Raw genomic sequence first — 23662 nt, 5'->3', positions numbered from 1 at the left:
TGATACAGTTCTGACTATTTTGTTGAAGTATTTGTTCCTGTTCTATGAAGTAATCTTGGAAGTAAATATTAACAATCAAGCTGTGAAGATAGGATGTGGCCTTTGAAAGTCTGGGTGAAAAGAAGTTGTGAAATCAAAGGTAAAGGCTGCAGCAATGTTAATAATGGCTGTGTGCATTATTAGCGTTAACATCATTGTGGTCATTTCTCAGCCACCACCTTTGATTTCATAACTTTTTCACTCAGGATTTAAAAAGTCGCACCCTATTTTCATGGCTTAACTGTTTTTCACTTTCTTTTGTACTTTATAAGGTCTCAAAGCCAGCCATAGGCAACTAGCTTCGAAGTTTGAAATTTCTTCTTTATCTACAGTGATTATTGAAGACAGAAGCTATTAGGGATCATGAAGATTTGGGCTTTTCTGACCAGGATATCACTCTAAAACCTGCTTCAAAATACCTTCATGGTGCCTTGGCAGTATTGGTTATGAATAACCAAGCCCAAAAGTGCCTTCAGTACGACCTGAAACACTTCTAATAAGTTGCTATGAAATTTAAAAATAATTAATTCAGTGACATTTTCTACTGCCTGATTGATTGACTGACTGACTGACTAGTGTGTTCAAAGTGTAACTTAATAAATGGCTAAGGCTACGGCTTGATTATTTTTCTGTTTGACGTTGCTTCACCAAGACGTGCCTTTTGGCATACCACAGTACGTACAATGCACGCATCATGGACTTACCTTTGTCCTCCTTTGTGTACCATTTCTTTTTACCCAATGTGTCAATTTGCGGTAGCATGATGGCTTTCCTACGTTTTGAATGATATTTTCCATGGTGACTGCAGAGACGCTTCTCCTACTGTTCTTCATTTGTAACATTGTGAAACAGGCTGAACATAGCTGGTATGTCCACTAGTATATATGCTGGTGTAGGCAACCTCCCTTGTTTCCCTACTTTTATCCTTAAAATTCCTAATTTTCCTTATACTTTTTACGGTATTGCTTCTTCAAGTGCAGGCATTAGTACAACAATAACTACTAGTTACAGTTATGTAATGTTGCAGTGTCCTCATAACATCTCACCATTTGATGGTACCAGTCAGCAAAGGAGCAGCAAAGTATTGGATAGCAGATACGCTCCAGCTATATAAAATCAATCCAGTACTTGTTACTCTAATAGAGCACACATTTTTAAAAGGACTTCTAATGCAGCAACTTTCATTTATAAAGTAGAAATTAAGTAAGATTGAACAGCTAGCTCTGTGGTGATTTGGGTATTAGATGTAAAGGTCCCTGGTTTGAATTGAACCCTAACAGCTTTTACCCACAACATTTTTGTGCACTTTTTACCCCTTGGAGACTGTTGTATTAGAGTATCTCAATCCCATAAGTTTACACTTGTTTGGTTTTTGCTTTGTAACTCTTGTTGCTCTACTCCTTTGTATTTAAAACCATCAAAAGACACTTATATGATGGTTAGCCTATGTACACACCAATTTTACTTACCATGTAACCAAAAGTTCGATCTGAATAAACATCCATAACATCATGAATATTTGTCAGATTCATAGTAAAATTAGTGCATGAATTTACCTTTATATGCAATGCACCAGCTCAGGGAACGATCAAGCCTGGGACTTGTACTTTTTTGCCAAATTTCAAGACAATTGAAATTATGTTTTATAATTTCCAAAAAGAAGGGAAAAGAATCTTGAAATGCCTTAAGAAAAAAGAAAAGCGAAGAATAAATTGGGAACTTTGGCTGCCCATATCTTGGGGTGATTCAGTCAAATTTAGTGAATGGTCTGCCAATGTGAAAATGAAAAGGGACCATGGAGCTATGCATGCATTAAAAATTGCACATTCTTTCTTCCTGTCAATATACTTATGCTTGATGTGGCATGCCAGCTTTCATGGACACACAGCACACTACTACGCTTCTTGATGAACTCTTGATTAGAATAATGTCTGTTGTATTTATATAATTATAATTGTATGTTAATTAGTTAGTTGTATGTCATTTAATAATTAGTTGTATGTCTGTTGTGTTGATGTGCTTTCTGTAGAATAACGGTGAGGAGTGTATTTACTGATGGTGAGAGTGCTGACTCTAATCCGATCATTGCTTCACTCAGTCACACGTTATCAGTGGGTAGCTCTCAGATGACCACACCTCTGTCATCTTTCCCACCATCACCTGAAAAATCTGTTGTCGCCATGACAACCAAATTACACTATGTGGCTGAGGACTCGGACAAGCAAGACCAAGCTAATTGTATGACTGAGAAAGTCATTGAAAAAGAAACTGTTTTAGAGGAGAACTCGGAGAATGGTGTTGTGAAAGAAACTTCATTTGTTGAAGAGGACACACACTCAGTCAGTACTACCAGTACTAGTGACTCTGAGGAGATTGAGACAGAAGCTGCCACTGCTGAGACTACAGAGCAGAAGTTAAGAGACACTTTTACTATTGTGAAGGAAGACAGCTCCACAGAGCAGCAGATTTTGCCACCAAGTAGCAGCCCACAATTGCCACAGGACACTGTACACAGTAGGAATTCCCCTGACATACAACAAAGTAGTCCCCATAACATACCACAGGAGAGTCATTTTTCTCAAGGGGAATCCCATAGCGAACTAAAAGAGAATCCCCAAGACACAAGGGAAAGTCCCCACCAGAGTGTCGAGTTACCAGGAAGCCTTCAAACTACATCACAAGGAAATGGCCACACCACACCACTGGAGAGCCTCCACAGTACTTCATCAAGTGACATCAGCAGCTCTGTAGCCACACCCACCAGCCCCTCCCCTAAGCCTATCCAGTCACCGAAAAAGCGGAAGAGCTTCTTCCCTCCAATTATGGACCTCTCAATGGAAAAACCAACTGAAGATGATGATTCTGTACTGGATAAGAATGATGAACTGAACACATCAAGTTCTAAAGAATTAGCAGCTCAGTTGTTGTCAGCACTGGAGAAAGAACTAAGTAACCCATTGTTAGAACCCACCACTAGTACATGAATTATACATATAATTATCTGTTTTGTAACTGTACAATAATATTATTTGGTGATTTAATTATATGTTCATATTGTGAGTGGCCATTGGTTTGGGTTTTGTCAGTTTCAAGTTGTCAGTTTTAAGGAAATTCTTCACTTCACTAATCTGGTAGTTTAACTGAGTATTGATAATGTCAGGATCATTGAACTGTAATTGATCATGTGAGCTGTTAGTTAGGAGGGGAGGTGTGTGCTCACTCTGAGAAGGAGTGGCTGGAGAGGTTTGCATGTTATCTTGAGATGGATCTTTTACACTATGAGGAGGTGTGGCTGGAATATCATGTGAGGGCATGTCTGGAGGATCACATGAGGTGGATGGGAGGAACTCCACAGCTGGAGACTCTTGCAATATTGAAGGGAGTGTGGGTGAAGGATGATCAGCAGTAGCAATCACAGGTGATAAACAAATATCATTTATAGTAGGTGAAATAGTTTCATTAGTCAGTGAATCATGTATACTTTGAGGGGGAGTAGCTGAACAGTCATGTGAGGTAGGTGGGAGGGGCTTGTCTGGAGAATCATGTACACTTGAGGAAGGGGGTGTGACTGAAGAACCATCCGCAACAGATGACACCATTGGAGATAAACAAATTTTCTTGTTAGCAGGTGAAACATCAGCAACAACTTCATTATTTCTCTTATTACTTTGAGATGACTAAAACAGTTAAAGCTAACAAACATATACCATAATTTAAATTCATGTATACCTTAATACTCTGGCAGTTGTCATCATGAGGTGAGCTTGTTAGCTGTCCGTTTAACTGTCGTTCTAATGTAACAACTCTTTCCTCCTTGGTGGTTAGTAAGCTAATGTGTTCATCTCTTTCCTTAGTCCATTGTTGTTTTTCACTCTGTAAAGTGTCATAAGATTGTTGAAGGGCCAAGAAATCACCTTGGAGTGATCTCAATCGCTGCTCCATATCTGATAACTGATACAAAGTTATCAACATGCTTTGAGAAAGTAAACACTCACCTTGTTAGAGTTTTCCTCCTGTTCCAATTGTAGCTTCTTCTCCAATTCATTTATGTTAAAATTTTTCTTGGCTAATTCATCGCTCACTGCCTTACAATGTTCTTGAGCAGACAATAGTTGGTTACCCAATCTTGTATTATCACTTTTAGCTTGTTCATATCCATCAGATTGTCTGTCCACTGCATAATGTGTAGCATATAATATTATGTGGTACAGTAGCTACTAACTCACGGAGACTGTGTGATTCTTTGAGAGTACTGGTGATGGAAGCGTTCTTTTGTTGGAGATCTTCTAGTTGTTTCTCTATTAAAGCATTCATCTCTTGTTGCTGTAAACACACAGACTGACTAGCTATACTAAGACACCATTGTTTACCATTTTAAGCTGATGCTCCAAGTTTTTAGCATGTGTGATAGTGCTGTTAGAGCTAGTATTGGTTTGTTTAATGATAGATAATTCAGTCGTCACTCTAAGAAGTTCTTTCTTTGTCGATGCAAGTTCATCCTGATAACTCAACACGACACACTGATGGTGCCGGTGTTGTTTCTCTAGTTTATCATTTACTGTAACAGCTTCTTGGACTATTGGAACAAATATGAGGATATCACAACCAAATTTACAACAAACCATTATTTGATAGAAGGTCTAGTTGTTCATTCACTTCCACAACTTGTTTGGATAATGTGCCACATTTTTCTTCCAGCTGTCGTACCAGTAATAAGAATTGCTCATGTGATGATGACTGTAACTGCATCTTGTGTTCCTATTGGTTGAAATTGTATGCTGATATCCTAAATTGTACCACCCACATACCTGATCATTAATTGTCTTTTCAAGATTGTATTTGTGCAGCTGATGAAATGGATAGTACATATGAGGTCCATTCATGCAATTTATGCCTATGTAATACTCACATGTAGAGCTCTGATTTCATTCTTCAATTTACCAACTTGCCCATCCTCATAAGAAGCATTAGCAAGAACTTTTGCCTATACAAAAGAAGACCTAGCTGAAAATGAATTGTGGACAGACCCCCGATTTCAGTGCAAGGGGCTTATTGATTCACATGGGTGCTTAACGATAAGTCCCTGCACTGAAATAGAGGTCAAGACCAACCACATCAAAGAGATTTGTAATTTATAGTGTCTTAAAGTTAGGCTGTAGGGACATTTTATAAAGTAGCGTGTAACTGAAATGTGGGGTACGTTCCTGCCTAAGTTCCATACACACTGTAGAAATTCAAATACCCAAATTACAAAGTAAACTGTCATTGGAATTAAAGCATGCCATTGTTCTTCTTAATGAAAAAGCATATTCTAAAAAATGTGTGGACAGACAGAAGGGCCATTTCAATGTGACATCAGAAATCAGAATAAGTTACACTAGTTTGTACAGTAGGATATTAGGTGATTACCATACTGTAGCTATTTAGCCGTCCAAATTTTCTCAGCAGTAGTATATACAAAAAAATGTAACATAGTTTTGTCCCATGTTTCAGTTAAGCAATGCACAATTTTAGTCTAGTCCCACGCAACTAGTCTACTTCATTCATTCCAGAATAATTTCATATTTGCATATATACTGTATAGAGGGAAACTTTGGCAGGGAAAACTTGTGAATTTGGTGATTTGCTACAAATTCGCCAACCAAAGTTTCCCTTTACAGTGGAACCTCTCTATTATGGACATTTTGGGACCCAGATTTTTTGGCTACTTTTTGCTGTAATAGAGGTTTTCCTCTTTCAGAGGTAAAAATGTATTAACCAGACCTGTTGGGACCAAATCTTTTGTCCTTATTAATTTATTCGGGGAGTTTGTTAAGAGAGGTTCCACTGTATACAGTACCTTATCTTCTTGTAATAATCTTATTTTCTCTTCACAGCTGTGTTGTATATCTTCTTGTTCTGCTTTATGCTTCTCCTCCAACTGATCATTAGCTAGCTGTGCTGTCTCCAGTCTTGTCTCCAGCTCATATTTGTCCTTCAGTAGTTCCTGCAACTTTATCTTGTGATCTCCATCTTCTTGCTAACAAAGTGTATATTAGTTTAAATGTCAGGGATGTTGGTGATACCTACCCTTCTTAACTGTAGCTCCCCCAACACCTAGACAACAAAAAGAGGCTGTGTTAATTGCTCAAAGTCTTAGTTTATGTCTTGGGTGACAACCTCAAAGAAGTCGTGTTGAAATTGAAGCGTGTCGAGCGAAGATAATGACGTAGTTGCAGCCACGTCTTGCACCTAATAAAAACTAGCGTTAATATTTTTACAAAGCTGTAACTCACTCCATTCTCTTCAACCACTACATCGCCTTTTTCCATTTAGCGCGCAGTGTTAGTCTCCAAGGTAACAATAAACAAAAGACATGGACGGTAAGAGATAAGAGTTTATCGCTTGTTTGTTAACGTGATTTTAATGATTAACAGAGGAAAGTGCTGTTCCACTGTTGCAGTCGTGTTCAATATGTGGTCGTACCTTCAACCCTGAAGTTTTGGTATGCCAGAATCACGTGTAAAGAAACTGTTGTTTACATGGGTTAACAGGCTCGACATGAAGGAGTGTGCAAGAAAAACACTGAGAAGTCGAAGAAGAGAAAAGTATTTGATTCATCCAAACAGCGAACAGATTTTATACCACCTGAAATAAAGAAAAAAACCGAGTCAAGTCCAGCCAGCAAACCATCTACAAAACAGCATTCAGTAAGTGGTAATTAAGTTCCAATGTACTCATTCGTTACATAATTTACATGTACACAGTCCAACCTAGACTGGAAGAGAAAGCATGAGGAATTTATTAGTTCTATAAGAGCAGCAAGAGAAGTCACATCATTGATAAAATCAGGTATGAAAAACAATTTACAGTTTTTCGTGACATTATATTTTAGGAGCTCCACTGCCTCCTCCTAAGCCATCAGCCCCTAATCCTGATTACCAGCAATGCCCTTACTGTGGACGAAGGTTTCAGGATTCAGCTGCAGAAAGACACATACCATTCTGTAAAGAACAGGCTAGTCGTAGGCCCAGAAATTTACGTACCAATGACAGACAGGAAAAGCTAAACAAAAGAATGCAGGTAATACAGCGTATACCAGCATTAGAAAATGTTTGAGAAATAATTTACATAGTACAAGCCACCAATGCCTAGAAAAAGAAGTGGTTCTGTCAAACAACCAGTTGAGAGCCACTATCCTGGAAATAGTGTAGTGACAAGGAATTCAAATTTTGGTGGGAGATCACCAGATGTTAGCGGGCACAACAGAAGTGCTAACGTGCTAAGGAAACCTCCCACTCCTTCTAAACAGCCAATGGGACGAACTCGTGTGATAAGTAGTAATAATGAAGTAGATTACAGCCAACCAAGGAAGGCCCCAAATACAAGACAGGCACATACGCCGGCCCATAGGCAAAAAACTCCCTCACATTCAACCACAATAATAGAAAGATCACAACACTTAATAAGGTTAGTTTAATCAAAATGTTCCTGCAATCATGCAGTTCCTTAATGCAGTCAACGAGCATCTTCACCAGTTGACAGAATAATAGATCATGATAATACCCCATTGCCGGCACTACAGAAGCATCATTTAACTAATGGACGTGTTAGCAGTGGCTCCAGTACAGGTAGTACTAGTAGAGAAACACCACTGAATCCCCACGGCATGCTCATGTCAAAATTCTGTTATGAATGTGGAACTAAGTACCCAGTACCACAAGCTAAGTATTGTTGTATGTGTGGAACAAAACGAATTTAATGTTTATATTTTTAGTTGTACATAATTTTTTTAACAGTTGTATTCTTTCAGTCTGTACTATCTTGTTGCTGCAGTAGCTGTCGACCCTTCCTGTAAGTATTCTGATGATTTAGTGTATTAAAAATTACTGAAATCGCTCACCATCTCAAAGTATTTGTCATGCATCCATCTCCCATCTCTGCATACACATTAACAATGTGGCCACTATACACAGGCAAACCTGTATCATAACAACCACTCACTGTTGCCTTTGGTGTTGGTGATAAAAACTGTCGTACTGTGGACCGAATCCAGTGCTACCCACAGGCACTTTAACTACAGACCTGGTTAACTGTGGTAATGGGAAGGTATTCAACTTATATATTGGCTTGCCTCCATTTTGTATTATCATCGTCTTCCTCATCAGCAATCACTGTGTCTACCTCTGGTTCCTGTGGCTGTTCATGGTCTTTGAATAAGTCATGTTCCCACTTCACTGGACTACGAGGTCGCTGTCCACCGCGATGTCTAGCAGACTGCATTTCACGATCATCGTGCTGTTATATTTGTTCAAATAAAGTGGTATATAAAACTATAGCCACACTTACAAGAAAGTAGCTAGTGCCTTTCGGCACATATGTAGGATTTGAGAGCTTTTCTGTGACCCTGTTAGTTTCATAGTCATCATCCTCTTCATGTCTGTAGCGTCGTTCATGGTAGCCACTTGACCTCCGTCGTTCTCTCACAACTGCTGAGCGGCCAATCTTGTCAGTGCGAAAACCTCTATCATGCTTTTGTGAGGTAGTGAGATTGTTGTCATCCGCAAACCGTTCACTCTTGAAACGGTCAGTTCTCTCTGACCTACAAGATAAATGCATACACAACAATAACAAGTACAAAACTGCTGTGCCGCACATGTACATATAACAATCACATAAATGTACTACAGATCAATTGGTGTTCACCAAGTGTTACATCATAACCTTGTGTATATTATACCCACAACATCTAAATTTAGAGCTTGGTGCTACAGTGTCAGTTATAAAATACCTCCTGTACTGATTGGCTTGAGATCTTGAGAATCCAAGCAATATGCTGCTGTATAGTTTGAGGATGAGAAACAATAAAATTTAGGACTCAGTACTATAAACCCATAAATGTTCATGTATGTGACTGAATTTCGGAAAAACACTCTAAATCACACATTAGAAGTTTTGAGATAAACAGTTTTACAAACTCAACTCTCCAAGGATAGTAAGCACGCGTATGAAATTTACGCAATAGATGCATCAGTCTATTACCTTTCAGACCACTTCCAGTACTTGTAGCTGCTTGTAGAGTTTCCCACCAAATAAGATAGAAAATCTGAGTAGTTGGACGAGCGAAGTAGTATCACAAGTGCTCACAAAGGGGTGGGGGGTGGGCAAGAGATAGACTTCAAAATGGAGGCAGACCACAATTAAAGCCCAGACATGAGATTACAGGGCCATGCTGGCTTCTTAGTGGCTGATATGCAGCAAAATCAACAGAAAATCGTTTGGCCAACATTATCAGGCCATCCACCAGTAAACCACTGATTCCTGCCAAGCCAGGCCCTTCACAAGACCTGAAACCATCATCTGAGCTCTCCAAACCATCCAGAAAAGATGTATGTTAAAATCAGCCTTGAGTAGTTCTAGTACTGAGGGTCAAAACTAGTAGTATGATAGTGTGTGTAGCTATCCACTGGTGGTGTTAGTTTGATTTTGCTTGATGTACGATTTGGAATATTTTGTAAAATCGTGTCACACATGTGACTGCATTTGACAAAATCCAGCTTCAATGCAGAAAGCTTTGTTAGTATAACCAGTACGTGATTTTAAATAATCATTGTGTAGTAACTTCACAGTGCCACAATCTTAATTTCGCATAACAAGACCACTATTTCAGCACAGGGGCTTATCAATTAGAGATTATAAGTGTCCACAATAAAAAGGGTCTTGTATGCTTCCAATAGGCCAGTTGTGACAGCACCCAGATGGAATGTAAAACTGTTTACATTTTTATGAGCACATTATCTACACCTTAGATACTAATAGAGGTACTGTCACAACTGGCCTATTGGAAGTGTACCAGACCCTTTTCAGTGCAAGCACTTATAATCAATAAATATCTGTTATGAAATATAGTGGTCTGACTACACGAGACTGTACAAACAAAATCTGCGCCAATTACTAATCTGTGTAATAGCTACTGTATCACTGTGTGGGTGTATAAGTTTCCTGATGCCCATTTTGGACAGCATTTTTTTTTGCGGGTAATAATATCACATGTGGTAGTAATAGGAGTGGTGGGTGGTAGGAGTATAAAATGAAGCAAGACGACAAGTGGATCCAGAGGTCCAATTTGGGCTCTCCATGGACCCTCCTTGCACTCAAATCACTCCCAAATGAAGGAGAATACAACTGGTGAACACTCACCACACACTATTCCTAAAAAAAACAACCCATGGTCATTGAATGGTCCCAAACCTCCACTCAAGGCTTTCACAAGGTCTGATAAAAGCTACTGCAGAAACCAGACTTGCCAGTTCTGAGGAGAATATAGAGTAGAATCTAAGAGTGTATTAGACCAGCAATCCATATCTGATTTAAAAAGTAGGTTGGATTTTATACGCGTGGTTATATAACTCAAATACACAATAATTTCAGCACCAGCAAAGTTCAATAGTCAGTAGCACTCTAGCTCTATAACAACTAGTGCTAGTACTGAAACCATTATTTGGTTATTGGACTATTCTGTCGGTATGACACTGTTCGATTCGTTAACACAATATTCAAATAATCGTTAGCACTTTGTATACTTCATTCAGCCAGCTTTGAAACTTAAGATTGTGAATGAAGTGATGTCATGCCGTAAAAATTCCATTTTAGAAAAGATAGAAATAGCTCTTAGGCTTTACCTTGTTCTATAACAAAAAGTTTTGGTGCTTATTCAATAGAAGTATAAGCTTAAAGAATAGTCAAATATTCGGTTGTTTTGTTCACAACTATTCGAATAGTAAAAATTGCTATTCGTTTCAGCACTAATAACAACCATAAGGTGCAGCAGAATCTGGTAGCTTGGACAAAAGTACTAAATTCTTCATGATAAGAGCAGATACAAACGCACTACTATAATACTGTTAATTATTCTTTTTAATAAATTACGTAGCTGTTTATCACACCGATTCTCACACAATAATTCAAGCAAATGTTGCACATCCTGGCTGTGTGTTTCCAATTTTCATCACATCTCCCTGGGCAAAAGGCACTACACAATTTGATCTCAAGGGAACAACCAGAAATCAAGGAATTTTCAACTCACACATTTGAGCAGTAACTTATATACATACTTCAGATATGTACATTTCACAGTAATTAGCCAATCACCTTGATTCCTCTTGTTCTGAATCATTCTCACGTGACCTAGACCTATGCTTACTGTGCTTCACTGCTCGAGGCTTGTCACCATCTTTACGAGTTGCTCGAGGCTTGTCGCCATCTTTACGAGTTGCTCGAGGTTTGTCGCCATCTTTACGAGTTGCTCGAGGCTTGTCGCCATCTTTACGAGTATCCCTCTCTCGTTTTCCTTCTTCCGCCTTGCCTCGTTCCTCTCGCTTTTCCTTGCTAGTATCCCCCCTTCTACACAACACGAGGTTTGCACACAAAAAAAAAACAAGCTATTACCACTGACCGGTCGTGTCTCTTCTCTCTTCTAGAATCACGGTAAGGCATTTTTGTTTATTGGGTGACAATAATCAGATAAGTTGTGGTGCGCTTTAAATCAAGTATGTGATGGGAAATGTTAAATGTTGCGTAGCAAGCTCAGCGGTAAGCAGTGATGATAAAATCACAGAGCCTTTACTGCACCAGGAGGAAAAAGAGGCGATAGATAATTTATTAAAATACTACGACGAAGGTGAGTAATCAATATGAAAGAGAAAGTAAAAATGCTTATATAGCTTGAGAAGCGCTAATTTACGAAATTATATTGTGCAGAACATTGTCAGTTGATAAACCTAACACGTGAGCAGTCCAGAGCTCTTACAGTGCTAAGTTACTCGGACAACGAAGAGCTACAAAGAACTGCAGCTTTCTTTTTCTCAGAAATCAGCGAGCAATGTGAGTGTGTACTGTTTGCTATGGTATAGTGGGTGGGGCTCAAATGTGGTTTGCAGACACAGAAGAGCTTAATGAGGTCATATTGGAGCCACTGATCCACCTGCTATCCTCGAAGGATGCCGAAGTCTTGAGAGCTGCATCACTAGCACTGAGCAGCCTTGCTTTATATGGAGCTGGTATTGTTCTACCAAAATTTTAAATTGTGAAGCCATTTATTATTTTACAGAAACAAATAAGGTTATCATTGTTGAATATGGTGGTTTGCGGCCACTCATTAGACTACTGACTTATGACCATGTTGAAGTTTTATGTAATGTGTGTGGGTGTCTTACAACTCTTGCAACTCAAGGTCACTGAATGTCTGAAACATACAGTTATTTTCAGCTGTATGCTTGTGTGTGCAGAAGAAAATAAGACGGAAATTGTCAGATTAGGGGCTCTGCAGCCACTGATTAGATTAACAAAATCAAGAGATATTCGGGTTAAAAGAAATTCCTCTGGTGCCCTGCTAAATCTCTCTCATATAGGTAAGTAGGTTTATACTGAGTTGTTTAATAAACGTTTCCTTACCTTGTAGCTGCCAATAGAACTAGTATAGTTGGTGCAGGCGGTGTACCTTCACTAGTGCATCTACTGGGGTGTGATGATGAAGATATTCAGTTTTATTGTTCAGCTGCTATCAGCAATATTGCTGTGGATGGTGGGTGGGGCTGATGAGTGTGATGATGTCATGAATGCCACTCCCCATCTTTATGCAGGAGGTCATCGTAGTGTAATAATGAGTGTCCAGAATGGAAGAGTGTTGACTTTACTAGTGAAGTTGATGAGAGGTGGAAGGGAAAAGGTTTGTCTGTCTGTCTGTATAGTGTGCATTTGTGTGTGTGTGTGTGTGTGTGTGTGTGTGTGTGTGTGTGTGTGTGTGTGTGTGTGTGTGTGTGTGTGTGTGTGTGTGTGTGTGTGTGTGTGTATGCACATGCGTGTGTGTGTGTGTGTGTGTGTGTCAGTGTTATAGGTGCAACTTTAGAATAATGTTAACATTGGGGCTCACTATATACATTATTGAATGTCTTTCTTTCTCACCACACCTCCACAGGTCCAGTGTCAAGCTTGTCTGGCCCTTCGTAACATAGCATCAGATGGTACCAGTGTATCTCGTGGTGCTAGAAGTAGTAACAGTTGGCCATTAGCCATTTGACTAGGCAGATTACCATACATTTTTCAATTTAGAAACTGTTGAATGGTAATACCATGCTGTCATGAATGGCCAACTGAATCCTAGTTTCTAGCACTGTGTTGTATTGTGTGTGCATTGAGTGGCATTGTTACTGTAGGTGTATACCAGACTAAAATATTACAGGCTGGTGGACTGGAGGCCATTCATGACCTACTTGTTACCTACACTAATCACGGAGAAGATACCGTGATAGCTGCTGTTGCTGCATTGAAGAACATTTCCATACACCAGGGAAGTGAAGTGAGTTGGATTCATTACGTATGTGTACACTTCACTACATGCACTCAAACACGCGGCTGAAATGGATAATTTTACTATTGAGATATCCTGAAATTAAAATTCACAATTTAGATCAGAAACAAGAACAAACGTTATCATATGACGATTGAATTTGTAGTAATGATGAGTATAGAAGCTTTGTATCAAACAAATTAATTTCTAATCCTGATGGCTTTCAAATTACTATGAATTAATATTCAGATATCTGTTTCAGCCCGACTATATATGCACTTTCCCAGGTGCGGTTCTAGAAAATTAGCTGACTGTTTCCAAATTCAAAGTAGAAGATCAACTACCCTAGCTGATAATTTATAGATGGATCGGAAAGCTTTAGCAATACAGCTTCAGTACTATAATTACTTTTAGAGGTGCTTAATACATTTTACAGTACTGGAGAAGTATTGTTGTCAAACTTAACCCAGGAGAAAGAATTTTGGCTTCATATTACTCCCACTGTTCTATTAGAGTACAAATTGACTGGTTTCCAGAAACTGGTTAAACCCTACCTAGAATTGTGTCTGCGCTTGCCACACACACACACTTCACATTGTTATGGTTTGTTTAGATTTCCATCACTGACAAGAAGCTGGTACCAGTTTTGTGTAAGTTACTACGACAACTGGAAAACAACATTGAAGCAAGATGTCATGCGGCTGGCACTATTAGAAACTTGTTATCAGTCCAACCAGCCATGGTAAAAATATTAGACCACACACCCATCTAATCACATGATCATCATATGCCACACAGCAAGCTCTGGTCAGGGTCAGAGGTATCACCCTACTATTAGAGTTGTTGACCAGCAACCAGAATGACTCTCTATTAGTGGAATGTAGTGCAGCACTAGCCATAGCTACTTCTCATGGTGAGTGACTATGCATGTGGATTACTGTGCTAAAAAACGTTTGTAAAAAAATCTGGAGTTGATTTGCTTGTGACCTCAAAATCAGTAGGTGCCATTTTCTTAAATATATATGTTGTAGCTTTTATTTTTCTGGTGAATTGTTTTAGTGTTAGACAAAGATCACATGATCACATATCACGAAATTGCGTTCACACACAAGCCTATATGTGCATGTCATGGTAGTAGTCGTCATACTTTCTCTCATGCTGAAAATGTCTTTATGACCTTAACCTAACAGTGTGTCTATATGGACTTAATCCGAAATTATGTCACAGACATAAAAATGGCTGCTGTAGTGTAGAGACGTTCGTAAAATTTGTATGGGCGACTATGGGAAGAAAAATTTTGAATGGCAATATATCAGAAAATAAGGAAGATATCAAGCTCTAACCAGCAGGTATGGTTATAAATTAGCTGAAAGAATAGGAATCTAGCATTGTTTTGAAAATCAACCAAAAATCACTTTTACGTACTTCTTGTAACGTTTTATAGCTATACCTACTAGTTAGAGTTCGATATCTTCCTTCTTGGCTTAGATATTGCTGTTCAAAAATTTTCTTCCCATAGTCGCCCATACAAATTTTACGAACGTCCCCACACTACAGCGGCCATTTTTATGTCTGTGACGTAATTTTGGATAAGGCTCATTTTTCTTAAACAATTTGTGTTTGTATCTACAGCTGAGGTAGGTCACATGGTCCTGGAGAGCAGTCATTTCCTCAAGATGCTGCAATCACTGGCAGATTATTCACAAGAAGTCAGACACAACATAGTTGGAATGTTGGGACACTTGACAGCTAATGGTTGGTGGTGATGTTGTGTACTAGTGGTCACCTTGGCAATCTTTTTATAGCGGCCAATCATGATAGGTTGTTGTCATGTGATCCATCATTGTTAGCAGTGGTATCCATGATAACTAAACTGGATTGTTCGGCGATGGCTAATTGTAATTTTCTTTGCTTGTGGATATTAGCTCAATTGTCTGTTGGAAGTGAGTGCTGGTCTGTTATTGCATACACCATATTCAGTCACTTTACTACGGTGTGTTAAAATCCTGTACTGTGTGTAGTGTGTATAGTGTGCGTGCATGCTTGTGTGTGCAACATTACAGTAGTAATATATATACCTGTACATGTGTATGTTTTTAAAAAATCAGTAAACTCCTCCATTGAAGGTAGCCAGACAAAGGCTAGTCTACAACACTTCTTAAACAAGGACACCTTCCTCACTCAGTGGTTACACCAGCAACAGAACACGACATCTGGTGACACCCGGCAACTGGCTGCCATGGTGATGGGGACAACACCCTCTCTCACATCAAATGCCAGTTTATCCGAATCACTAACAGTTAGTCAGAGTCAGAAGTTACCTAGCGATCCATCAGTGCTAAGGTGTTATGAGGATGAAAGAGCTAAAGGAAATACATTACTCAGAAAGGTACTTAACATCATATGTGTGTGTGTGTGTGTGTGTGTGTGGGGGGGGGGGGGGGGGGGTATGGGTGTGTATCCGTCTGTCTGACAAAGATATTCTGGTATGTTACAGCAGATAATTATAAACCAGTCACATTAATTAATGAACAGCTCATAATACACTTCACTCCAACATGCTGTAATGACTGATAGAAGAAGTCCATGTGTTTATTTTTGATGTCTTTGGTCCATCTATTGTTCCTTCCATTTCCATTTTTTAAATTAGTTTTCATAGAGCATGCATTTTTTTAAATGGTAATAACTCTAATTGAACATTCACCGTTACAGTAGAGACTCCACCATGCTTTTGCCATAAGATTTAGTAATACACATCCTGTTACCATGAGCACATATCCATTTATGAGTGCCCTGTAGTGCTTGTGTGTTCTTGCTAGTATTTTTGGTGTCACGTGCAATCTCGGATATGGCCTTAGCGGTGGATGACCAGGAGTGTCGGTACACTACCAACATTATAGGCAAAGCATCTTATGTTAGTGACATATGTCATTAGTTACATCACTCTTACACAAAACAGGGATACACATAATGGGCCGGTACTCTGTCATCTTGTCTGAAGGCTTTGATAGGAAGACCATTGAAGAAACCACTTAGAATAGTGAATCTAGCAGGGTATTGTGTGCTACCATTCTTCCATTGATTGTGCCATTATAACCTTGCTCCTGTGCTGGTACCTCGAGCATGCACCTCCTTGTATTGTCCTAATGTAATAATTTTATTTTTTATATAGTACACAGCTGCCATATGTTTGAACCGTACTCCTAGGCGTGGTTTTGGGGAGTTTCACCAGTTTTCAGAAACTAGTCGAAAATCTACTGAAAAGATAGTTTAAGTGATAAAGTTACATAAATGACTTCTCTCTGCCACAAAATTATCTTCTCCCATGTTAAGTGCCCTTGCAAATAATTGTCATTTTTTGCTATCTTAATTCTGCATTAGTTCAATAAGCCACCAAATCTTTCTGTATAAGTGTGGTAAGATTCAACCGTGAAACAGTTTGTTAGGGTGATACTGTGGACCTCACCTTACCCTGTAACGGCTTGCTTCCCTAGCTCATATTCTAGAACCGCCCCTGCATCCTGCCTTGTCCATAAGATTTGATGTGTTCTTACTGTGATCATGTGTTGTATTATATGCCACTATCCCTTTAGGCCATACCAAATTAATCATATGATAGACTATACGACTCTTAAAAGGGATTGGAAATGGCATCATGCACCCAGTGTACCTGTACATTTGACGTCACTGGTTAGATACGAGGCGCGTTTCACTTTCTACTGTTTTGAAGAGCATGAAAAGAGTAACATTTCTTCTTACTGTAGACTATTACTGTAGGTTTTGTATAATATGAAAGTTCTGTAAGGATACAAGCTGCTTTGGTGGAAGCCACTGAGTACATGTTATATCGTGCCGTTTCGGTATCATTTCTACACCAAGGTACGTTTCTGTTCCTGTAGCCTCTGCACACACTTCCTGGTATCAGCAATATGTGGCTTTTTAGTACACCTTTGGTCATTAGAATTTATCAGAACTGTTTGTAACCTGATTTAAACGCTGCATATAACAACTTTGCTTGGTGCTGTGATACCCTCATGTTTCTGTTCTTGTAACTCTGCATTAAGAGTCGTATATCTATGGTTTCATGAACTGTTTTCCCTCTGAGTAGTGACCTGGCAGGTCAAAAACAAATAAAAATGTACAAGTAAATCATTTAGCAGCAAAGTGACTGTTTTATTAGAGTATATATAAATATAACTGTTTGTTTTGGAGTATCCCGATCTTTACAGATCCTAAAATCCCTTTGAAATGTGAGGGAGTTGCATTCCTTTCCCCATGCTACCATCTATTACTGCTTACAGCCATATTAGCACTCTTTTTAAGAGATCATGTGATATATATATATTGTACTTTGCATGGGAGGATCAAAGTGATGCCGCATATCGTATTATCCATACAGTACTAATCAACTGCATAACTGTACTGTATGAGTCATACAGTACAGTTATGCAGTTAATTAGGCAAATACAGTACAGTTATGCGGAGAATTTAGTTACATAAACTAGCCAAACTAAAACCAGCCAAACTAATCCTACGAGTTCATTCTACGGCTAGGAATAGATTGTATAAACACTTACTGATTGTCTGATCATGAAGCTTTTTAAACATGACTCCACTAAGACAGCACGATTGATCACGTGTGTGACATTGTAAATCGCTAAAACTAGCCAAACTAATCCTATTAGTTCGTTGTACGACTAGAAATAGATTAGTTAAACACTGTACTGATATCCTGATCACCGAAAATTGCATCGGTTTGAGTACTAGAGAAAATCGCTCCAAGCCAGACGACCAGGAAGTACAATATAACACTTAAAGCACCGTGTGTACGAAAAATACAGTACTTTGGGGGTGTCTCGAGGCAAATACAGCACTCGGCTTCGCCTCGTGCTGTATTAGCCTCTCAACACACCCCCTCGTACTGTATTTTCCATACACACGTGCGGCAGTGCTTTAACTCTAACATATATATATTTAACCGTATAAGTACAAATTTTCAAAGGAAGTAATTTCATGGATTTTGTGGTTGCTTAGCTGTCCATGAATTTTCCATCCTCAAAAATTAATGATTATCAGGACTAGCCCCTATGTTAAACAACAGATAGCCTGAGTGAAAAACGAGTGATCCATGAAAATAAAATTGTTACAATCCTAAAAAAAAATTGTCAATTCATGAAAATCACGTACCTCAAAATTTTGTATGTATACAGTAGTTTACCAAAACACTGACCTGCATCTGTGAAACATAAAAATAATATAAAGCATGGTTATCATGAGGCCATGTACTTTGTATTGTTACAGGGATATTATAGCGATGCCATAATACACTACACCAAGTGTGTGGAGCTCTGTCCCTCTCTTCCAGCTAGCTACTCCAACAGGGCATTATGCCATATTAGGGAAGGAAATGTAAGTTGAAGTCTTGAGTCACTCCCCCTTGTGTTGCTCACATGAGCGTTTAAAATAGTTTCAGATGGCAGAGAAGGATTGTACCACTTCACTATTGATTGACCCCAACAATGTCAAGGTGTTGTTCAGAAGATCACTGGCCAGAAAAGTGAGCATATACAGCCCAAGTCCACGCAGACATTTTCATAAATTTGTCAACTGATTTTCTGTTCATATTGTTGTTCAGTACTATCACTGTTCGTATGTGCCTAATATGATCATTTGCCATTAAATGTGACCAGCTGAACAAACAAACAAACAAAACAAAAAAGTTATTTTTGCACGTTCCTCGGATTCCATTCCATTTTATATATTGCTTCTCTGTTACTGTACAACATGAATTTTGACAAATTTGACAAATCGGTTATATTCATTTGTCAAATTTTAATTCGTCAAATGTCAATAAGCACCTCAAAAGTCAGTGTTTAGATCTGTAATTTCTAGCTTTTCGTCAAATTTTAATTTGTCAAAGCTGATTAATTACGAAATTGTCAAGTTTTCTTTCGTCATTATCCGGTATCTAAAGTAACAAAGGAGTAGATTGCCAAAGTTTCAGTCTTTTATGATGAATGGTCTTGGAGTTATAGTGCTAGACAGTTGGAACAGCAAGAACTTCGGTTTGTGCAGCAGCAATACAGCAGAATTAGACCAGGTGCTTAAGTAATCACAACTGAAACAAGCTATGAAGACAGGATCTGGCTCAATTTGTTCACCATGAACTGGCAAGGCATACAATATTCCTCCGTGTGCACAAAGAAGGCCATTATAACCAGTGTTGGGCAAGTTACTTTGTAAAAGTAACTAGTTACATATTACATATTACTTGCACCTGAACTATTTAGTTACAGTTACATATTACCCATAAATAAAGTAACTGTAATGATATTACATATTATATTACTTTGTGTCCACAGCCTTAAGCTGTCACGTGTGAAACTACCACCTTATCACGTGACATGATTGCGTTGTTGGACAATGTGCAAATCTTGGTTATAAGTAAGAAGCTGGTAAATAAGCTTCATTGTTACTTCGTTGTGGCTAGGCGTTACTCAGAGGATGACTAACGAGATTAGTAACTTCGTTACTTGTAGTAATAATATTACGTAATATTAGACTCGTTACAGTATCTATATTACTTAGGTAACGCGTTACATTTGTTAGTAAAGTAACTTGAGTTATATTACCTGTTTTTATGGGGTATTTCGTTATATTACTTTGTTACCACAAAAGTAATAATATTATGTAACGTGTTACTCCTAACACTGATTATAACAATAGATTACTCTGTATCTGCCACATCGTAAATAAGTGCCCATAACTCATATACATTGTATCGTTTAACAAAACAATGATTTCCTTAAACAGGTGAATCTGATGGTGTATAGGTTCCATTGATCAAGACTCATGGTAGTGAGTTGCGTGGCCAAGGAAAGTAAGGCACGCGACTACCGTGAGTTATTTACACGAACGACTAATTCTAATAGAACGCACACCTAAAACCTACCTTTAAAACTATTCTTTTGTAAAAAAACCTCGCGATACAGCAAAACCTTTGGTATATTGCTATATAAGTGTATTACTAAGTAAGTAATCCCTGTTATATTTTTAGTAACACTTGAAATTTTGCTGAAAACGTCGTATTCTTCTTCTTTGCATACTTGTTAGCGCGAGCCACCGATTTTTTTACTCTTATATCTTATATAGTTCCACAACCTTGGATTTACTAACACAAGTTCTTTGGCTAGTTAAGTTTCTTCAGTACAAATCTTGGAACTCCACCTCTCTTGCGAGAGCCACCATAAGCGATACAATTTGGTAATACTGCATTCATTTGGCTGCAACTTGATGCAGTAATATTCCAATCTACTTGGCCACAACTTGATATCAGTCCTTGTTCTTACCAGTTGTTTAACAGATTGATCACAGTAATATTCCAATCTACTTGGCCGCAACTTGATATCAGTCTTGTTCTTACCAGTTGTTTAACAGATTGATCACAGTAATATTCCAATCTACTTGGCCGCAACTTGATATCAGTCCTTGTTCTTACCAGTCATGTTGAATAAGCTTGTTTGATTGATCCTACTTTGCTTGGCAGCGCCCTTTTTTTTTCAGCCCCAAGGCTGTTTTTGTTTTAGGATTTATTATCCTAAAGTAATTAAACATGCATTTTTTTCTTTATAAAAGGCAAGTACCACAATAAAATTGCCACACATGCACACCACACAATTATTGTGAAGCTTACATTTCTAGCAGGTTTTCTCCTAGGGACTATCACATTACTCTGATGCAATTCAAGACATTGATTCACTTCTCAAAGTTGATCCAAATAATTCAGCAGCCATTAAAGAACGAGATCTCCTTGTACAGCTAAAGGTAGGTGTTGCTGTGCTAAATGGGTGTGGCTGTAATTGTGTGCTATCATTGGCTAGTTGACAGATAGCAACCACAAGACTGTTGACAACCACAACATAGTGGACTTGTGAAAAATCATTTTTAAAGATTATTTTTTTTGAATTTTGTGTGAATGCACAATATGTATATAAATATTAAAATCACTGAAATTTATTTTCTCCTCCATAGCAAAATCCGCTGGTACCACTTTTGCTCTTCTTTTGCATCTAAACAAATGTAGCCTATCAGATGCGTTCTATGCACAGGGGCGGGACTCACTCTGCTCTAGCAACTCTGCCCGCCAACTGCTATTCCAAGTGTTGCGCGGAGGTGTCCAAGGATTGTGCATGTGTAGATGTTGCGACATTCCCGTATAACTTGTTTCATCCTCTCTGCGATACTAAATAAAATAGGACCACTAAAATATTTAATCTGTGTGCGCGGAAATTCACCACATACTTTCTTCCTGTAGTAATTTGTGCTGATTCTTTCTAGACTCACAACTGCTCCCTAAAACGGGTATTACGTCATTCGCAACATACCACGTGGTGCTAATGCGATTAATTACCTCCGACTGTATACTCGTTGCCTTTAGTCCGTAGAGTTTTCGTAGGAATGATCCAAGATCATCTCCCTTTCTTGTTGCTTCGTCCGGCCAGCGTCTTACCACCTTCGCCAAGCGATCGCGTAATGCCATATACAAAAATATCCGTAAATTCGCGGAGTTTATCACATGACTCGTAATAGTTAGCGTGTGTGCAAACGAGGTAAGATGCTCGCTGTCGTTGTCGTTCTTCTCGGCTTGGCTGCCCTCAGCCAGTGTGATCCAGCCACTCTTTCGCAAGAGATGATTGATTACATCAACAATCTTGACACTACCTGGAAAGCTGGACCTAGTTTCCCTGGCAGGGACGAGAAGTACATTAGACAATTGTGTGGAGTGCGTGAATGGGACAGGAAACTGCCAGAGAAGAAGATCACGCCGCTAGAAGCCATCCCCGACGAATTCGACTCTCGTACAAACTGGCCAGACTGCCCGAGCCTTCGTGACGTCCGCGACCAAGCTGACTGCGGGAGCTGCTGGGTAAGAGCCCTGTCACGTGTTGCATGTATGGCTTCATTGTTGCGCACATATTGCAGGCATTTGGTGCGGTGGAGGCAATGAGCGATCGCTACTGCATCGCGTTTAAGATGCAAGTGAACATCTCTGCCGAAGACATGAACTCGTGCTGTGAGACCTGCGGCAATGGGTAAGTCTTGAATAGCTTTATACCACTTCATCATGACTTTGTTATTCTGAATCATAGCTGCAATGGAGGATATCCTGGAGCAGCATGGTGAGTTAAAATAACTGTTGATGGAAGACAGAACCTTAAATGGAAACTGACCTTATTTTATTGTCACCTGACGTTTTAGTTTAGTTACTGCTAGCTTGCAAAGTGTATCCACCACCTCTTTATCGTTAATTCCTAACCTTTAATTTTGCTATACAAAAATTTTGCATACAAGTCTTGAGCTTAAAGATATCACACAGTGTCCTACAGACTTTTAGCGCTTGTGCAATAACTAACTATGTTGATCATTGTTTCCTATATAGGGAGTACTGGGTACGCTATGGTGTAGTCACTGGAGGTCAGTATGGTACACATTCTGGTTGTATGCCTTACAAACTGCCTCACTGTGATCACCATGAGCCTGGCCCCTATCCAAACTGCTCTGGAGAGACAAGAACACCTATGTGTACTCGCATGTGTGAAGTGGGTCAGTAAAACTGTCTGGTAAAAGACCATTGAGTTTACATGAGATTTATACAGGTTATGGCACAACATACAGGAAGGACAAACACTTTGGAGCACGCTCATACTCAGTCTCATCCAAAGTTACAGAAATTCAGACCGAGATCATGACTAATGGACCAGTTGAGGGTGCCTTTAGAGTGTATGGTGATTTCCCTACTTACCGCACTGGTATGGTATAATACAATTCTAACCACATGTGGATGACCAAGTTATGTATTAGGTGTATACCAGCATAAGAGCGGTAGCTACCTTGGTGGACATGCTATCAAGATTATCGGATGGGGAGTTGATAATGGCACTCCATATTGGTGAGTATCCTCAACCACAGGAACTATAACTATACTTCTGTACTGTAGGAATGTAGCTAATTCCTGGAATCCCTCCTGGGGTGATCAAGGTAGGTGTGGCTGGTAGGTGCAAGCTGCTGTCACATGATACCATCAACAGGTTTCTTCAAGATCATCAGGGGCAGGGATGAGGTTGGAATTGAATCCTCCATTGTTGCTGGCATGCCCAAGAAGTACTCACCCTGAAAATCATTGGTTATGCTTCACTGACTTATGTTAGAGCTATTACTATTGTATATTTACTAATATCATGTGACTCATTATTATTGTGATAATGCAGTTAATGCTGCATGGACAAGTACAAACAA

The 23662-nt window shown here is 39.0% G+C and overlaps 7 protein-coding genes across 10 annotated transcripts in view; 4 read left to right on the top strand and 3 right to left on the bottom strand.

The window, feature by feature from the left end:
• LOC136249639 (centrosomal protein of 97 kDa-like) overlaps window positions 1-3099 on the top strand; it is an 18311-nt gene extending 15212 nt beyond the window's left edge. For all 3 annotated transcript variants that reach the window (XM_066041719.1, XM_066041718.1, XM_066041717.1), the window contains one exon: window positions 2069-3099. In XM_066041719.1, coding sequence (XP_065897791.1) covers window positions 2069-3023 — 955 coding nt within the window. In that variant the 3' untranslated portion in view covers window positions 3024-3099. The remainder of the gene's footprint in view (window positions 1-2068) is intronic.
• Window positions 3021-6373, bottom strand: LOC136249642 (coiled-coil domain-containing protein 73-like). Its single transcript, XM_066041725.1, has 12 exons — window positions 6315-6373; window positions 6199-6270; window positions 6109-6135; window positions 5879-6058; window positions 4949-5023; window positions 4848-4886; window positions 4662-4797; window positions 4410-4615; window positions 4266-4362; window positions 4035-4213; window positions 3769-3990; window positions 3021-3716 (listed from the first exon to the last, which is right to left on the bottom strand). Exons 1-12 carry the CDS (start codon window positions 6348-6350, stop codon window positions 3081-3083), a joined length of 1905 nt encoding a protein of 634 aa, XP_065897797.1. The 5' UTR covers window positions 6351-6373; the 3' UTR covers window positions 3021-3080.
• LOC136249646 (zinc finger C2HC domain-containing protein 1A-like) lies at window positions 6357-8316 on the top strand. Its single transcript, XM_066041729.1, has 7 exons — window positions 6357-6401; window positions 6456-6523; window positions 6573-6728; window positions 6786-6870; window positions 6914-7101; window positions 7154-7488; window positions 7537-8316. The coding sequence occupies exons 1-7, from the start codon at window positions 6395-6397 to the stop codon at window positions 7778-7780; spliced, it is 1083 nt and encodes a 360-aa protein (XP_065897801.1). The 5' UTR covers window positions 6357-6394; the 3' UTR covers window positions 7781-8316.
• Window positions 7703-11576, bottom strand: LOC136249650 (RNA-binding protein 25-like). Its single transcript, XM_066041734.1, has 7 exons — window positions 11474-11576; window positions 11170-11421; window positions 8368-8620; window positions 8153-8316; window positions 8023-8103; window positions 7922-7958; window positions 7703-7870 (listed from the first exon to the last, which is right to left on the bottom strand). Exons 1-7 carry the CDS (start codon window positions 11512-11514, stop codon window positions 7838-7840), a joined length of 861 nt encoding a protein of 286 aa, XP_065897806.1. The 5' UTR covers window positions 11515-11576; the 3' UTR covers window positions 7703-7837.
• LOC136249641 (uncharacterized) lies at window positions 11527-21382 on the top strand. 2 transcript variants are annotated; one of them, XM_066041723.1, is made up of 18 exons: window positions 11527-11698; window positions 11779-11901; window positions 11958-12077; window positions 12128-12250; window positions 12306-12428; window positions 12479-12601; window positions 12660-12745; window positions 12995-13040; window positions 13233-13375; window positions 13980-14108; window positions 14165-14279; window positions 14999-15121; window positions 15172-15309; window positions 15493-15755; window positions 18668-18775; window positions 18834-18923; window positions 21083-21190; window positions 21247-21382. In XM_066041723.1, exons 1-18 carry the CDS (start codon window positions 11575-11577, stop codon window positions 21298-21300), a joined length of 2139 nt encoding a protein of 712 aa, XP_065897795.1. In that variant the 5' UTR covers window positions 11527-11574; the 3' UTR covers window positions 21301-21382. The 2 variants fall into 2 exon arrangements, with proteins under 2 accessions (XP_065897795.1, XP_065897796.1); XM_066041724.1 differs by having other exon boundaries at window positions 15172-15313; window positions 15497-15755.
• LOC136249654 (ubiquinol-cytochrome-c reductase complex assembly factor 2-like) lies at window positions 21305-21947 on the bottom strand. The gene is made up of 4 exons (XM_066041737.1): window positions 21777-21947; window positions 21668-21718; window positions 21488-21608; window positions 21305-21435 (listed from the first exon to the last, which is right to left on the bottom strand). Exons 1-4 carry the CDS (start codon window positions 21903-21905, stop codon window positions 21380-21382), a joined length of 357 nt encoding a protein of 118 aa, XP_065897809.1. The 5' UTR covers window positions 21906-21947; the 3' UTR covers window positions 21305-21379.
• LOC136249647 (cathepsin B-like) lies at window positions 21922-23662 on the top strand. Its single transcript, XM_066041730.1, has 8 exons — window positions 21922-22292; window positions 22349-22458; window positions 22516-22545; window positions 22806-22969; window positions 23023-23175; window positions 23228-23315; window positions 23364-23404; window positions 23455-23662. Exons 1-8 carry the CDS (start codon window positions 21981-21983, stop codon window positions 23538-23540), a joined length of 984 nt encoding a protein of 327 aa, XP_065897802.1. The 5' UTR covers window positions 21922-21980; the 3' UTR covers window positions 23541-23662.

This window comes from Dysidea avara, chromosome 3 (assembly GCF_963678975.1).
Source record: "Dysidea avara chromosome 3, odDysAvar1.4, whole genome shotgun sequence".
NCBI lineage: Eukaryota > Metazoa > Porifera > Demospongiae > Dictyoceratida > Dysideidae > Dysidea > Dysidea avara.
This window is presented reverse-complemented; position numbering and strand designations above follow the sequence as displayed.